Here is a 17,737-nt window from a genome sequence, read left to right as displayed (position 1 = left end):
GCTGAGGCAACGATATCAATATCATCGGTAAAAACAGGTGACATTCAGTTTTGGACAACACTTATTGTCGACAAATTTTTAGAAATAAAATTTTAATAATACTTTATTATTGCAGAGTTAATAACATAACCAAATTATTAAAAAAAAAAATAACGCATTTGCGATCCAAAATGTATTATCAGTACAGAAGTGCTCTTTTTTATTTAATTTGTTTTTCTCCGGACATTTTTTTACATCATTGTATTTAGTGCAAATACTGTAAATTGTCGAGACAAAATTTTGTGAAGATATTGCTTTTTATGCTTTGGCGGTGGTGCCATACAGTGCAGACACGGTTGAAGTTGGTGCAGGTGCGGGAGTTACGAAGACGCTTGGTGGACCGTCGTCAGTGTTTGCGCTGTCCAAAGTTGGCGCAGTAGGTTGCTCCGTGGGTGCGGTGGGACCGGTATAAGTTTGAGCAAAAACGGACGATGCCAACAATAAAAGGGCTAGCATAACGCTAAAAAGTACTTGGAATGCTATCAAAAAAAGATGATGAGAAAGTGAAGTAATAATGTACTCTTAATAGCTTTCAATCAATTTACCTTTCATTTTGGATGAGTTTGGCGTTCGCAGATGATTGGGATACAATTTCGTTCAGTATGATTCGTGGAATACATGCCTTAAAGGCTTTACGTGCCTTTTTATACCCAAATATTAAATAATTTATCTAATATGAGAAATTCGTGGGAAATATCTGATTGCCGATAAAGTTTTAATTAAACAGTAGACCGTTTGGTAGGCGCCAAATATTGACATAGATATATTTTCCCGTTTTAATTCAATGAATTTAACACTGATTAAACGTATTTATTCATATATAGTATCTACATAGTAATGTCACATAAAATCTTTTTATTTATTTTATTTAAAAATTGAGATTTATTGTGCGTCGTTATGGTTTCAATGAATCCGAATTGGTATACATATTTCTTGAATTACATATAAATCGCACAAATAATTACTTTGGAAAAGTAAGAAGTGGCTAAAGTTGGGTGTAGCCGGACGCTATACCATATACTTTTGCTATTCTTAAGAATTAATGGCATGTCTGATATTTCCGTCTATCCGCCAGACTGGATTATAAAGAATGTTTCTAAGCGATATGTGTACGAGTATATGTATGGTATATTTTAATAGTCAAACGACGTTTGGTTGGCGTGTCACATAAGCGTTAGATGTACTGAATCATTCCACTTTGTGCGGCATGTTGCGAGAGTATAAAAATTAAGAGATGTATTGAGATGTTGCTGCACCAGTGAATGACTTCGATCTATATCTTCCACTTTTCTCCTAAATATGTATGTATATTCATTCATGGCTTAGTGGGTTAGCGTTATAATTGTGACAGACATATGGTAACAACACCACACAACGAACGAATACCAGATGTGTTCCACCAAATACCAGCATTTTACCAACAGAGTCATGTAGTATTTCCCTTCATTGTAAAGGGTGATCCATTTCTAAGTTCTTATTTTTTTTTTTTAAAGAATATTCAAATTTAATCGGAAATCTTTATTATCAATGGAAAGAACATTCTTTGGCATTTATTTCAAGAATATTATCTCTTTCAAAGGTTGGCCGCGGCTACGTCTCAGATGGTCAATCCATTGAGTCCAATTTTCAATGAGTCGTTGAAGCATTTCGACTGGTATCTGGTGTATGACTCGAGTGTTATTTGACTCGTTGAAGCATTTTCTCCAAGGCCTGAATCGAAGCGGGATTGTCTGCAGAAACTTTAGTCTTTACATATTCCCACAGGAAATAGTCTAATGATGTGATATCATACGATCTTGGTGGCCAATCGACCGGCCCAAAACAAGAAATAAATTCATTGATGCGATGTGGTATCGTCTTGTAGAAACCAAATGCCGTCGAAATTACGAGACACAATTTCAGGCACCAAATAGTCAGTTTTCATTGCGCGATAACGGATACGTTCTCACCGGCGTCATTTTTGAAGAGGTATGGACGGATGATTCCACCGGCTCACAAACCATACCAAACCGTATTTTTTTCTGGATGAAATGGTAGAATCTTGAATCTATTCAGGTTGCTCTTCGTCCCAATTGTGCTTATTTTGCTTGTTTACATACCGGTTTAGCCAGAATTGAGCGTCATCGCTGAACAAAATTTGATTCGAAAATGTCGGATTTTCTTGGAACTTTTCAATAGCCCTTAGAGCGAAGCGTTGTCGCTTGGGAAGGTTTTAGTGCTCGCATAAGCTGCATTTTGTACACTTTAAGTTTAAGATTTCGACTTAGAATGCAACAAGTCATTCCATACGTCAGTCCGAGTTGCTGCTAACGGCGTCGAATCGACCTCTCCAAGGTCTTCGTGTCATGGTCTATTCGGTCGAATATTATATAATATGAATGCTATGTCCCAGATGGGTGATGGTCTGGTGACTAGTACGCTCACTAAGCCGATTATGTTGATCATAAGTTAAGCGAAGCGTGCGAAACAGTCCGTTATTTCATTGTAGTATTCCAGGAACACAGCTTTTAGAGTGTCTTAAAAAATTAATTGGGGGGTTGCTGGTTTGTTATTATTATATTAATATGACTTAATATGACTTGGTATCCACAATAGATGATATCGGCTCATCATGCTACATAAAATATGTTAGATAACAAATACATAACACAATTCGAGGTACCAAGTGCAGACAGGTTCTTCTCCCCCTGATTTCTCCAACGCAGTGGAGGCCTTCCTCTTTCTCTGCTTCCAGCGGTAGGTACTGAATCGGAAACAAGTTGGACAAACAACTCTAAACAATTCTCCCTAAATTTCCATAATATTTTTTTTCGAACATAGCCACTTTTGAAAACCCTTTTTTTGAGATGGCCGTCGTGGATAGCTAAGCAGCAATATTTGCTTTAAGCTCACTGAAAGTGTGTTCAAGCCTAGAAGGAATTTGATCACTAGTATCCAGCTACTTTTTTATTCGAGCGCCTAGTCATAGCGGAATCGCTGGAAACTTCAAAGCTGGTGTGCTTGCTAGCGATCGCATTCTTGTTCTGACTATACACTCTTTAATAAGTTTACATGTCGTGATACTAAATATTTAGTCCGATGATAAAAGACAAAAATGTACAGGTTTTTCCATACTGAGGTAGAAACGTCTCGGTAGACATACCTTCTGCGAACCTAATGCGGCATCAATTAGTTAATGCTTTGAGATTGATAATAGCTTCGTAAGGTACTAATTAAGGTCTGGTGTTCTATATACTATATATGAGTTTTGGGGATTACAGGAGATCAGCTTTCACAGCGTTTCAAGTGGGATCCTTGGTTACTATTGGTGCTAAGACACTTTCAAAATCGCAATAAAAACAAATATTACTGTTTTGTAGATATATATTTTATTTAGGTTACACAAAACACTTTCATATATGTAAATATGTATTTATATAAGTAAATTTTAGTGAAACATAACAAATCAAATGGAAATGTGTGCAACATGATACAATACATAATAACATCACTGCCATACATTTTTATTGATAGTATACCGTGCCTTGCACACGCATTAAAAATTTAGAAATAATATTAACTTGTAGTACATTTAAACTTTCAACGCTTAACAAATTAACTCAATAATATAGCACAGTTGTTAGTAATAGTTTCGATTAGTTTTTCACAATTTTTACTAAGTAAAGCAGTAACAAAGAACACAATAACAAAGAGGTTCCTTTAGTCATTTCCTACATTTTTCCCGTTTTGTACACATACGCATTCATATGTATGTAAATAAATTAGCATTTATACGATTTAATTTATTGTTTGTATATATGCCTTTATTATAATTGTTATAATCAAAGTATATAATTATATTTTTATATACTATATATAGTATTTTCTATATAAACTAAATTTTAATTTATATGCTTATAAATTAAATGCATATAAATTAAAATGTGCTTTATAACCGCACTTTTTGTAATCTACACAGAACGCTTTTTCTTGAGATTTGTTGCGTAAGGTTTTCATTATACCTACATCCCATATAGCATAACTTCTATACTGAGCACTGCAGACTCAAGAAACACTTGTCCATAGTTTCGCGACATGGAACCGGAATCTGCAAAACACCTGATTCTAGAATGCCAATCAATTTGTAGAAGCAGGCTCAAGGTCCTTGGATCCATCTGCGTGGACGGGTATCACATCTCTTCCATCGAGCTCAGCAAGCTCCAGGAATTATTCAGAGTGCTGACCATATGTGATATAGGAGAGGGCGCAATAGAAAATAGTTCGCAGTGCAAAACATTAATTATTTTCTATTTTTATACCCTGATACCCTGAACAGCGTATACTGAGTTTGTCACGAAGTTTGTAACACCCCGACGGAAGCTTCGGAGACCCTATAAGGTGAATCTCTGTAGTTGTGGTATATTATATTGTTTGTTTTTATATACACGAACTAGTCCCTCAGTTTTTAAGGAATCGTTTTGAAATTTTGTAAACGTGATTTTCTCTTCAAGCAGCTGCTCATTTGTCGGAACTGTCGATATCGGACCACTATAACATATATCTGCCATACAAACTGAACGATCGGAATAAAATTCTTGTATGGAAAACTTTCACATTTGGCAAGATATATTTGCGAAATTGGGTATAGATTATTTTCTAAAGCAACAATGTAATCTCCGAAAAAATTGTTCAGATTGGATTACTATAGCATAGTTTTTAATAGTTTATAAAGGATAATGTATGAAGTTAACAAGAAAAAAGAAAAAACTTTAAGATTAAAAGCAACGAAGCTAAAATATCCTTTACAAATATAAAATATACCCCACAAGAACTTGATTTGAATTTTTCGTTTATATGGCAGCTTTATGTATGGTTAGGTTCAGCTAATCTGGTAGCAATGAGCCACGCATAGACCAGGTTTGGCTCTTCGCAATTAGGTCCTTGAGGACGAGTTAACCTTTAGGATGTCTACGCTTATAGAGAATTTCAACAGACTCTGTAGCCTCCATATCGATACCTCTTCCAGTGTCTTCATACTGTGAGGACCCCAGATACTTACAACGTAGTCTTGCCAATGCGGTACAAGTGCACAAGCTTCTATCGAGTGACAATAGGAATTTCGTTGACTTCCAATCTACCGTTTTGCACATAACTTTTGCAGTTATGTACGACATCTGCGGTTTATGCAATTAAGCAGCTTGTTGGGGAGAAAAAACGTGTGCAAAAATTTTAGATCGCTCTCTCAAAAACTGACTGACAGGCGGACATGGCTCGATTCAGCTCGTCACGTTTTGTTATATTCTAACTTGATGACTTGCAGTTTTGTCATTGGGTTTTAAATCCGATAGGATAATAACAAGATCGTTTTCAGCGATTTGATAGAAGAATTAACATAAATTATTACTTATTTAGCAACTTAGAAAGTTTAATCATTACTTACTCCCACCTGAAGGCGGCCCGTTTTGTCTCTTTTATTGCGAGATTATTACATGCCCACATAAAAACAACATTGCATATGCATTGAAAAAATATAAATAAATACACATACACGCACATGTGTATATATAGTGTCCATAGATGATCCATATATAACAATAAAATTTATATAATTTTCAGCAATAACAGCAATACGTATACGCATTTTAACATAAATTTTCCATATTACAATATTATATTCTTTATAGTTCTCAAATTCAACAATTTTTAGTTCATCAACTACACATACATACATTACAACAATCTACCAATATAACTGCTAAATGCATAAACACATTTTTGTTTTAAATAATTTTTTCGCTGCATATTCTAAAAGCTTCTTTTTTATATTTTACTATATTTTACATACATATATAAATGTATTAGTATATTGTATACTGCATGCATAATTGTATGCTGATATGTATTGGTTCACTTCAAGTCTATAACAATTTGGATATGTATATATATGCCTATGTTCTTTTGTACATACGCTAGTAGTCGGCATGTCACATACACAAATTTCTAAAGCTACGAAGTAACTTACACTTAATGTAGGGAATATTTGATATTTGTCTGTGGTACATCATATTACATACATACATATATGTAGCATAAGATTTTAACCTCCTACTGTCAGATATAGCTAATATACATTTTCCTGCAGGGTATATATGCGTTAAACGATAATAGCACAGCAAATCTTTGGTGTAGTGTGCTTTTAGGCTCTCAACTAGCAAGCGTTCGGCTTGGATGGCCATAAAATACCCCACTGTACCATACGACAAAATTTGAGAAACTCAATACTATTCTACAAGTATTGGAAACTGATTATGTATTTAGAGAGGAAAGGTGCCAATTTAATTATAAAAGAAGTTCCAAGCATTTGAATAAAAATTTTCAATGTTTAAGCTGTTTTCTTAACTTAATAAGAAATATTCACATAATATACTTAATTTGTTCTTTTTAGTAAAGGATGAAGCAATTACTATGTGAGCGGAACATTCTTTTGTCTTTTGTAAGGATTCTATGCTTGTGTAAGCGTATTAAACTTAACTGGAATACCAGCCGAAATTGCTAAAACTAAAGCTTCTCAGCCCGTATATGGTTTAAAACACATATACCATTGAGGTGCTGTAAGTACTCTCTTAGCCTTTGTCTTCATCTGCAAATATTAAAATAATACTGATGCTTTTTGTTTCGATTCTTCTAATTTCATTTATAGACTACATATAATATTATATAACACATAAGTAAATATGCACACTTGTGCTAACAAGCATCAACCAATTTGTGCCAAATATATAGTTTAAAAACATCTGCTTTGTTAGGTATGTACATATATGTACAAATATATGCATATATGCATACATTTATATATTTTTTTACTTGTACGATTAATTGACTCTAGGTTAGTAGTATATGCTTTCTACTTTTGTTGCCAGATAACGCAATCATTTCCTTTAATATACATGTGTACAAACTGCTTCGTATAATAATTTTTTTACTTTTGGTAGAACGTATAGAATAAATACTCAAGTGCATATATGCTAGAAAATGTGTTGTCTGATGTAAACTTAGATTACAATGATGACTCAGACGCATTATTTTTCCGTTTGCAACAAAGTGACATGTTAAAAGAAAGCAGCTATTCAGAAATATTCAAAGGTATTGATCCAAATTGCAATCATATTCGTACTCGTGCTGCTTTTGCTTAAATTTTTTCAAATTCTTTCTTTGGAGCATTTGGTAAATATTCTCTGAGAACATCGATTCATTATAGAGAGCACGTATTTGTTTACAGATGCACACAATGTGGCAAAAAAAAAAATACTCGGAAATTATAATGAAATTCCCCGGTAAACGAAATTTTAAAATTGTGTATTTTGAAAAGTTGGTAGGACTGTTCTTAAAAATGTGCCAATATAAGCGCGATCTCTCAACTAGTTTGTTTATAGCAGTCGGTATAGTTGGTGCGATTTTATGTCTCAAATTTGGAGTTCTAACCAAAATCGTTACGTATATTGGGAAAGGCTTATGATGATTCAGTTTTATCAAAAACACAATCCTGCGAGTGATATAAAGTCTTCAAAGACAGTCACAGAGAGATCGTTGAAGACACGGTTCATTCTGGACGACCTTCGACCTCTTCAGCTGATGAAAATATTAAAGAAAGGTGAAGGATATTTTGCTTGAAAATCTTTAGGCACGTGATAGATAGAAAGCTACAGAGCTCGACATCTCTCGCGAGTCCGTTCGAATGATTTTGGTGAATATTTTGGGTATCACACGCGTTCTTGCTCGACTCGTCTCGATAATGCTCAATTCTCTTTAAAAAGAGTCTCTTTGGACATGCTTGATCGGTCGAATTCCGATCCCACAATCATGAACAGCATTATAACAGCCGATGAGATATGAGTTTATGAGTTTGACATGCAAAGAAGTCCACAATCATCGCAATGGAAGGGAACAAATGAGCGGAACGGAAGAAAAGAAAAAAAAAAAAACTACGCCAAATCCGCTCGAAAATCAAAGTAAGACTCATTGTTTTTCCGATATTCGTGGTTTGTTGCATCATGAATTTATTCCGGAGGGACAGATGAACAATAAGAAGTTTCATTTGGGTGTAATGAAACGTTAGCGTGAGAATATCTATCGAAAACGGCTGGATTTTGCACGATGATAATGCACCATCGCATCGAGCCACTATTGTGACCGAGTTGAAAGCCAAAAACAGAATTAATACCATCGATCAAGCAACGTATTCACCAGATTTGGCTCCGTTTAATTTTTTTGTTCCCCTAACTGAAATTTCCATTTCGTGGAACCCGTTTTTTTGCCGAAGGCCATCCCAAAATGTGCTAATGAAAAGGGTTTCGAAGATTGAAAAAATTCATTGGCATAAGTGTATTACATCGGCTAAAATTGATGAATAACTAAGTATTGTGCGTTTTTATTTACAATTTCCGGGTACTTTTTATCACAATATATACCATATATGTTACATATAGTATGTAAATAGAAACAGCTCTTCAATAAGCAAAGAACCCGTTATCCCAGTGGCTCGCTAATTAATTGAGCACCCCTGTCGAAGTATTCGTCGAGCACAACTCTTTCTTTACTTTAGTCTGGAGCTTTACGTTTTCGTAACATATTTTTATTAATATCTTTAAAGTATAAAGCTGTTAATACGAGTATTATTATACTGTGATGAATTTGGAAATCCGAAACATCGCATTTTCAGCGTCTACTTTTGTAAATTAGTTCACTGTCCAGTATCTAAATTCATGAATACGGGATTCGCTTATCTGTGAATTGTAGTAATAAAGATGTACATCACATTATCTAAACTTTTCGTATATTACTGTCAGAGATAAAGAGTTGCTCAACTCTCCTGACTGGATCGGGAAGGTTTTGAAATTTGGCAATTGGATCAACTGAATAAAAATATATGTGAACAGAGGCATTTGTATATAATAATTTTCAATACAAATTCTTTCTTTGGAGCATTAGATAATAAGTTTTAAACATTTTAATTAAAATGCCCAAAAGATTATTATTCTCTCCAATTTGACTAAAATGAAAAATGTTATAAAAACGCTAATTTGGAGACGCTCTCGTACTGTAATAAATTGGACATTCCTTTATCCCTGGCTACTGTGATGGCGATGAGTGGTGTTGAAATGTAGTTCCCTACTTTCGAGAATAACGGCACAACTACATGTGGTGTATTTACTTGTTTATATTCATATGTATGTATATATTTAATATATTTTGGTAGAACCGATGTCTTAACGCTCTGATTATTATTTAGTCGTTGAGTTTAATGATAAATGAGTTATGTAACATGCCACTGAGTTGCTGAAAACCATTTCTTTCTAAACTCTGCTATAATACACTTATATAAATGTCGATCTATTCTTTCTTTCTTTCATTTAATGGTGGTCTCCCTTTTAATTTGCAAATGTCTTTAAAGGCAATCAATTGCTACTAATTTTTCTTCAACGAAAACAGTTATTACTTGTGCATACACATACACATATAATTGAGATTTGCATATTCTCACTCTGCCCTACGATAGATACAGTATATATAATCTTTATATTTTTCAACTAACAATAAGATTTTCAACAGTTTCATAAATTTCTCTAGTACATAAATACATATAGATGTATATTATATGTATATGTTTTGTGTATATATAGTATATATATAACACATTGTATTTAGGTATAATCTGTGTACATTTAACTAATTTCAACGCAGTTCATTACAATGTTAAGGTACGCTTGCTGATATGTATAAGTATATTTGTTACTTTGTTGCTTGCTATTTGCTACTGCTTAACGGTTGTTCTTGTATATTAGCTCGTTACCAACAAATCACCTGGAAACTGTTGTTGGCACGACTCTTTATCGTTTATGCCTCATTTCGTTTGGTCCGTTTCATCTTTCATGAGATCCTTCATCATGTCCAGCGACTCCTTCAGCGATTTGGCGAAGCGCGTGGTGCTTGTATCCTCACAGGAATAAAATGCCGATATACAAAATGTAATATCATCGGCATGTGGATTGTAGGAGCAGCCATAGCCACGTGGCGTTACAGCGCCATAACCCATGAAAGCATCCGATTTGGTAGCCACCTATTAATTATTTGGAAGTGTGGTGAATTTGAATTTATGGCAAACGCTCCGTTACATATGATAGGCATATGTATTATGTTTTTATTTTATATATTATATATATACTATTATTTTATATTATATATACATATATTTATATGCAGTTATAAATACATAGAAAGGCATGTGCAAATTTTGTATGTAGTGACAAAAGACTTACACTGTCTTCTAACTATTTCTATATTGCAATTACATAATAGCAAAGTAGAGGCGTGTGGCTTCCATGTTGTCAAGTGCGCTGTGCTCTAGCATAATTTTAATGGTGCAAAGTGAACAAATAAAACAGTGCAGTGCTGCTCGGTGCGGTGCAAGCGACATATACGTATATACACACATGTGTAGTTTTTTAAGATTCGTGTGTCCTTGAGTGTGAAACTGAAATACCAAAGTACAGGTGTACTCAAGAAAATGTGCGGATTTATAAGATGAGATCAGGGCTTATATAAGCTGTGCTTTAAATACTGATAAAATTGTTAAAGCATAAAATACATATCGTCACATAAAATGCAAAATAACCTAACATCACTTTTCATAACGAACGAAGGCGAAGGAAAAAACGTTATAATAGAAACCATTTACATTGAAACAAAATTTGAGTTTTGGTTTTTAAATGGTTCTGACATATACATTGTATGCAACATGATGTAGTGAATCGTAAGCAATAAAAAATTCAATTTAGATTAGGTTGTTTTGCAATTTATGTGACGATATGAAAAATTGAGTTTTTGTGAAGGCATACTATCTTACAATATCATAAAGTAATTACTTTACGTATTACAGCTTTTTTTTAACAAATATTGTTTAAAAATGTTATTGGCGGATTATTTATTTGAAATAAAAAAATTGATAAACCCGGACTTTGTTTATTTGTGTACTTAAAAATTATACCTAGTGTCAAATATGTAATAAAAAATATATGTTTTTGGTTTTTGCATATTCCGATAGAAATATAGAATAGGCCTTTCAAAATACCACAATAAAACTTTAAATGAATTTTTGAAATATTTTTGAGTTGCAGCCTAAAGTGTAACTCCTCAGTTCAATCAGTGCAACCAGTTCTATCAATTTATTTTTAAAAGCATTTTTCTCGAAACAGCATTTTTGGATTTTGTGGCTGGGATGGTCAACATTTAGGATAAAAACAAACTTTTTTAAAACGCCGCAGAATGGAGCCATGTGTAGATGTTCACAAAAGTGAGGAAAGTTCTCTGAGCGCCATACGAATGGCCAGAAACTGTTCTTTTACATATGAATCATTCAGCTCACGATTCCTGGTGTTAGACCAAGTATCCCCTGGGTAGCTAAAAATCATCCATTTGAAGGTGAGCAAAAGTGAGAAGGTGAATCAACCCTTCAGGGTTGTGTTTTGGGTTTGAGACTCACCACTTAAAACCTCACCCAATAAAAAGACGAAAACAGCCTCGGATGAAAGACCACCTTTTGATAACAACCACTGTAAACGAAAGTATTACGATTTAAGGGCATGCACCTGGAATGTCCTGTCCCTTTATGGGGAAGGTGCCATTGCTCAGATGGTATATGTCCTCGTTAAAGTAAGGGCTGACATCACCGCTATCCAAGAAATGCGATGGACGGGACAAGGACTAAGGTGAGTAGGTCCTTGTGGCATTTATTCCAATGTCCATTATAAAGGAGCGTAAATTCGTTGTGGGATTCCGAGTACTGTCATTCACCCCGGTGGATGAACGCCTAGCAACAAACCGCATCAAAGCGAAATTCTTCAACATTCTTCTTCAAAGACGGTATCTTTGGCACACCGGTCGGTATATTCAGCCTTCAGGATGAAATATCCCCAAATGGGTTGAGGCTGATCGACTACGCCGTTATCTGTAGTACTAGATTCTAGCATAAAAAATTTATCAAGCTACCTGGCAGTCTCCGGATCGAAAAGCCGACGGAAGACACGTCTCCTGTGTTTTAGACGTGTGTATGTTCCTAGGATCTAGCATTGACTCGGCTACGCAAGATACGTTCCCGCCTCTGTGCAGCAAAAACCGCACGTCAACAAACACAAGGAAATTTGACGTCGAGAAGCTGCAATCACAACAGAGAGCCGAACGAGTTTACTAGTCGGCTTGAACTTTTGCTTCCTGAGAATAGTCATCAACCACTCGGTATAAGGGAACTGTGGGACGGCATTTCAAGCTCCTTGCGTACAGCTGCAAACGAAACCTTTGATTTTCGGTAAATGAAAAAGAACAGCTAGTACGACGAGGAGTGCCGAGTTGCAGTGGAAAGAGAGCAGAATGCTTACCTCGCAACGTTACGATCGACCACAACACGTGCGGGAAAGGTTAATTACCGAGAGCTGAAGACGGTACCGAGATGCACATGCGTCGACAAAACAAAAAAAAAAAGAGAGAAGGTTTCAAAGCCGGAGCATTCTCTTGTAGAACGCTCAGAGCTGATCTCCAATACCCAGAGCATACTGAAATTATGGAAGGAACACTTCTCCAGTCTGCTAAATGGCTGTGAAAGTATAACAACAGGAGATGGTGAACCCATTTCGCCAATCGATGACGATGGATGATTGCGATGGATGGATGATTGCGCGACCGTGAAGATATTTGAATAGCAATTAAACGTCTGAGGAAAAAGAAAGTGGCGGGGCCGATGGACTGTCGACCGAGCTATTTTAAATTTAAGAAATATATTAAATTCTAGGTGTGCGATTAGATTCGATATTTGGGGTAATAATTGTTATTTATTTCCCCTTAAAATAAATGTAACTGCGATCGAGTATGCGGACGTTGATATGGTGGATTAATGTTAGTCATATCGCTCGTAACGCCACTCGAAGGTTTTGCCGACCTCTAAGTAATCTCTACCAGACATAAAGCACGCTATTTTCATATCCAGAGAATACCTGCTGATGAAGAGATTACCTTAGTTTACTATTCGAACCCAGAAAAGAGAATTTAATAGTAATCAAGTGAAATTGGTGATATTTTTTATTTTTTGTAAAGGACGTAAATATAGACTTTTGAATATTTTTTATGAAAGTTTGTGTAATAAACTAATTGTAGAAGTATGTATAGCGTTCAACATAAAATAGTTTTATCAATCTTTTGGTGAGTGATTAAATAAGTGCAAGGCTTGTGGGAAAAGAAGTGATCACAGTTATGCCATAATGACATTAAAAGTAGACATACCTGACTTGTGCTCAACAAGAAAATATTGGCAGTTTGAAACGTTTCATGATTGAAAAGTTCGTGCACTTGGCCGTTATTGAATTCCTTACTGGCCTCACGTAAGCCTAACAATGGTATATCAATGCCATGCCCTAGTATATTTTGAACCATAATTTCCGTTTGACGATTGCAGGCAATGCGGAAAAGTTCCTTGAGCTTGTCTTTCTATTTAAGAAGATAATTTAAGTGAATATATTGATTAAGTTTTTCTTATGGAGACTTCAGTGATTACACTTACATTATAAATGCTGAATTTGACTTTACGCGCATCGTCGTCCTCGCCCTCGCTCTCCAAGGGCACATTTGCGCCTTCGCCCTGGCACATGGCTGTGGCCCATTCCAGTGCCTCTTTGTGGGAAGCTCGTATGCAATCGACTCGACCCTTAAGCAAAGCAATTGTGATATATAATGTACACAATATATATATATGTATATAGACATATGTATGTGTTTGCATACCAACAAGAATCGCCTAGTGGAAGCACTCTCGTAAGTGGCTACAAAATGGCCATACAATCTATTTTAAATGAAAAAAAAAAACATAATTTTAGTAGAAATATTTATATCTGTGTGTCTGTGTGGTTGTAGTAAAATTAGTTGCTTTTGCTCTTACTTGAAATAGGATAACTGTAGCATGAGCTGCAAGAAGGCATCCGGACTGCACTTGCATTGCTTGATAAAGTTTTTGCCATAACCTTTGTAACGGTACACATACAAATCGAAATCTCCAATTGCCCTGTAATTGTAATTATTTCATGTGTATTTGCACTATATATTTACCGCTATTTCCCACTCTCTACAACTCACTTGTCCACTGCAACAGCGGCCTGCTTAATACGTTCATCCATTTGTGGTGTTATGACCCACGGTATGCGTTCGGGTGTCGGATCCGATGGTACACTATTGCATGCCGATTGTTTTTCTTCCAAATTTTTATAGATTTTCTCTATGACATTCACAATGGCATCGCCCTCGGAAAAGGAATGCTCGTAGTTAATACCCCAAGTACCATCGGTGCAGATGATTATTTGCAGGACTTTGTCGAACCAACGATTAGCCGAATTGTAATTGCTACCGCCGCCATGTATCATTTCGTGCAACATATTCGTATCATCACGATCACCTACTAAATAGCCTGTGGGCGTGGCGCCGGTGAACGTATACGCATTGAATGTATTCGGTAATGGTTCGTCGATACATAGTATACACAGAGCTTTCTCAATCAACAAAATACTATTTTGATTGACTTCATTCTCCAGTAGTAGGTTACGATTTGTGGCCCAACGTGTGCGCTCCTCGGCAGTGAGTAAGCCCACCATTGGTGGTTTAGTTGGCAAACAGGGTGCATCGCTGAGCACATACAAGATATTTGAAGCGATTTCAGTCTCCGATATTCGGCCGCGACTACTGGTTTTCAAGTTAACACAATACATCTGGTTGCGACACACGACAATCACATGTTCGTCGCTTTTCTCGCCGCGCTCAGCTAAGTACTGTGTGTCCCGTTCCAAACCAGGTCGGCGGCATGAACCCAGCGGTCGGTAGTATTGTGCCATGCATAGTGGTTGATTCTTCTCTCGAGAACCCGCACGATCGATGGGTAAATTGCCGCTAAGCGTGAATGTTTACAATATTTTAATGTTTAATTATATATATGTATATATATTTATATATATCGTTATATACCTGTCCAGTAGTTCCTTATGCTTCATAATACCGCTTAATAGCAGTGCTGCAAAGCGTGCCACGTCGTGCACCGTTGTAAAACGGACGGGTGGCATTGGCATGCCGGGATTTGAGTTGATTGGCAAAGGCAAACGAACATCCATGTACATGTCATTTAGCCAATAATTATAAGCCTGCAAATGAAAGAGCAATTTTGGCACCAAAGATGTTTTAGGAATATATTATGCCAGTAAAGTGTATAGAAGTGGCTTTGTTCTCCATTAAGTTTAATGTACATTTCAACTAATGGTACAGATAGAGTTATCTTCTAAATAAAAACCTTTTTCCCTCAACTACCGGATTATGGAATCAAAAAGAAATAAATTGAATCCCAAGCATAACGAGGGCATCAAGTAAAAACACTTTATCAATAGCCTTGTTTTAAGAGATCTGTCGTGAGTCGGTCCAAGCTGTCATGTAATTTTTGTTCAGTACTTTTTGGCATTTAGTCATGGAATCTCTTGAACCACGTTTAGAAATCGTTCAACTCTATAGCGAAGTTCACGTTCTGTAAAGAATGTATTTCGCGCGCTTCGCTTAACCTATGGCCAACATAATCGTCCTACAGAGCGTACTATTCGTAACATCATCACCTATCTTGCGACCCAGTATTCATTATTGGATAATATTCAACCGAATGGACCACGTTTAGCACGTAGTGAAGAAAATAGAGCAGCTGAAGCTGAAAGTGTACCCGAAGCCCATGGAGAGCGGTTTCAGCGTCGTTCGTAGCAACTCGGACTGATGTATGGAACGATTTGAAATCATAAACAATACAGCTTGCGCAAACATTGAAGCCATTCGATCTTACCAATCGATCAGTGAACAGCTAAGATCGTGTTTTTTTTTTCTGTGGAGATATGCAAAGTTTAAAGTCTATGCGGGCAATACCGCTTTGATTCAGGCCTTTGAGCAAAACATCAGGCGTGTCATTCGCCAGTTACAAGTCGAAATGCTCGAACGCATCATCGAAAACTGAAATGTAGCCGCAGCCAATATATGAAGGACGTAATCTTCAAAAAGTAAGATCCAAAGGATGTTCTTTCAAATGATAATAAACATTCCAAATTAAATATGAACTTACTGAGTTTTTCTTCTAAAATGTAGGGAACCTCGAAATGGATCAATCTTTATATTCCATATTCAACAAGAAATTTATATACTACTAATTGATTTTAATATGCACCGGAGTCTGATGTTGAAGATACATAGATAAATATAATCTTTAGGCTTAGAAAATATTTTTGGAAATAACTTCCTTGATACGAGAAACACATTTCATTGGTGGTAGTACGAATAGGCTTTGAACTGTGATAATTCAGCAATAAGCAAAAATTTGTATTTGAAAATGTCATTAGAAATATATGTAATTGGCGTAATTTAAATTGATAACCGATAATTTTACGAATCTTTCACATAATGCTTGTTCAAAATTCTCAGAAACGTTTCACAATGTCATTGATCTTCGTAATGACTGTCATTGCTTCTATTCGATACCGCAATTGATTGATGTTACGATAAAAAATATCTTGTATAGATAGTTTTTTCTACCAGAGAGGCACTCTTAAAATATAATATACACATACATACTGGCATAGCCTACATTTTCTAAAGAGCTTAAATAATGCCTTAAATTTATTTGGACATTTTCCAATTTTCAATTTATTTACTAATATTTGAATCAGATAGTTTCAGTTTAATTAAGTGTACAGGTCATAACTAATTAAATATGTGAGTTTATTAATATTGGTCGGAAATAAAGTAGAGCAAACTTTGCTCATGAATCAATTCTTTTCTGGTCAAATAAATTAAATGTAAATTCTAAAAAACTAGTCACTTTTTTATCATTGAAAAGTCACTGGCTTGGCCGAAAAATCCCAGTTCCAACAAAAATTCTCTTTTCTTTCCTTAGAGGTCTAACCTTAACAAGAATACTATCAGAGCTTCAAAGTGATGTTATCTTCGATGTTTTTGTTGACACTGAATTTCACATTGTTTCCTGGTGGGGAAAAACACCGTTGATATAAAAAATTGGTTGAATTTTGTCATAATTTTAAATTAATTATTTGCACCCCTATTACGCAACTATAATTTCGCCGTACAACTTCCGTTTGCGAATTTAAGGGTTTCAATACCAACTGTAAGGGTTTTTTCTATTTTATTTCCTTAATGTACATACTACATATGTATATATGTATTTAAGAATACATGTAGAAAACTTTACATTGTTCCGGTTAATATTTTCGAAGTTACACACAAATTTGAAAAGGCGTTTCAGAGTGCTTGGCAGTAACAGAGTTTTGAATAGGGGCGTTGCAAAAGAATACCGGTTGGGACAGAAAACGATGTCTTATTTTACCCCGGTCTTTTGAACTATCCATACGAACTTCATGAGTTACCATTGCATCCCGAAAAAATTACGGATTGGTGCTGTTTATGCGCCGTCTTCGTCACTAATAACCAAATTAAATGATATGAATTTGGATAATATTATATGATGCTCCAATAGGACTGCGTTTTAAGCCACATAGCGAATGTCATAACCGATTTATTGAACACCAAGTTTGATGAACTTGTTATCTCACGAAATTGCGCAGTCAATTGACCGCCTCTGCCGTACAGTTTC

The 17,737-nt window shown here is 35.5% G+C and overlaps 1 protein-coding gene and 1 pseudogene across 1 annotated transcript in view; both read right to left on the bottom strand.

Moving 5' to 3' along the window:
- Positions 1–157: 157 nt before the first annotated feature.
- LOC108970468 lies at positions 158–659 on the bottom strand (annotated as a pseudogene).
- Positions 660–9,727: 9,068 nt separating this feature from the next.
- LOC108970337 (choline O-acetyltransferase) overlaps positions 9,728–17,737 on the bottom strand; it is a 75,234-nt gene continuing 67,224 nt past the window's right edge. Inside the window, exons 5-11 of the mRNA XM_018935663.1 lie at positions 15,073–15,245; positions 14,194–14,997; positions 14,000–14,122; positions 13,846–13,903; positions 13,625–13,768; positions 13,348–13,551; positions 9,728–10,135 (exon numbers count right to left, since the gene is read on the bottom strand). Of these exons, the coding sequence (XP_018791208.1) occupies positions 9,920–10,135; positions 13,348–13,551; positions 13,625–13,768; positions 13,846–13,903; positions 14,000–14,122; positions 14,194–14,997; positions 15,073–15,245 (1,722 nt within the window). The 3' untranslated portion in view covers positions 9,728–9,919. The remainder of the gene's footprint in view (positions 10,136–13,347; positions 13,552–13,624; positions 13,769–13,845; positions 13,904–13,999; positions 14,123–14,193; positions 14,998–15,072; positions 15,246–17,737) is intronic.

This window comes from Bactrocera latifrons, unplaced genomic scaffold, assembly GCF_001853355.1.
Source record: "Bactrocera latifrons isolate USDA-ARS-PBARC rearing strain unplaced genomic scaffold, ASM185335v1 scaffold_3, whole genome shotgun sequence".
Lineage (NCBI taxonomy): Eukaryota > Metazoa > Arthropoda > Insecta > Diptera > Tephritidae > Bactrocera > Bactrocera latifrons.
This window is presented reverse-complemented; position numbering and strand designations above follow the sequence as displayed.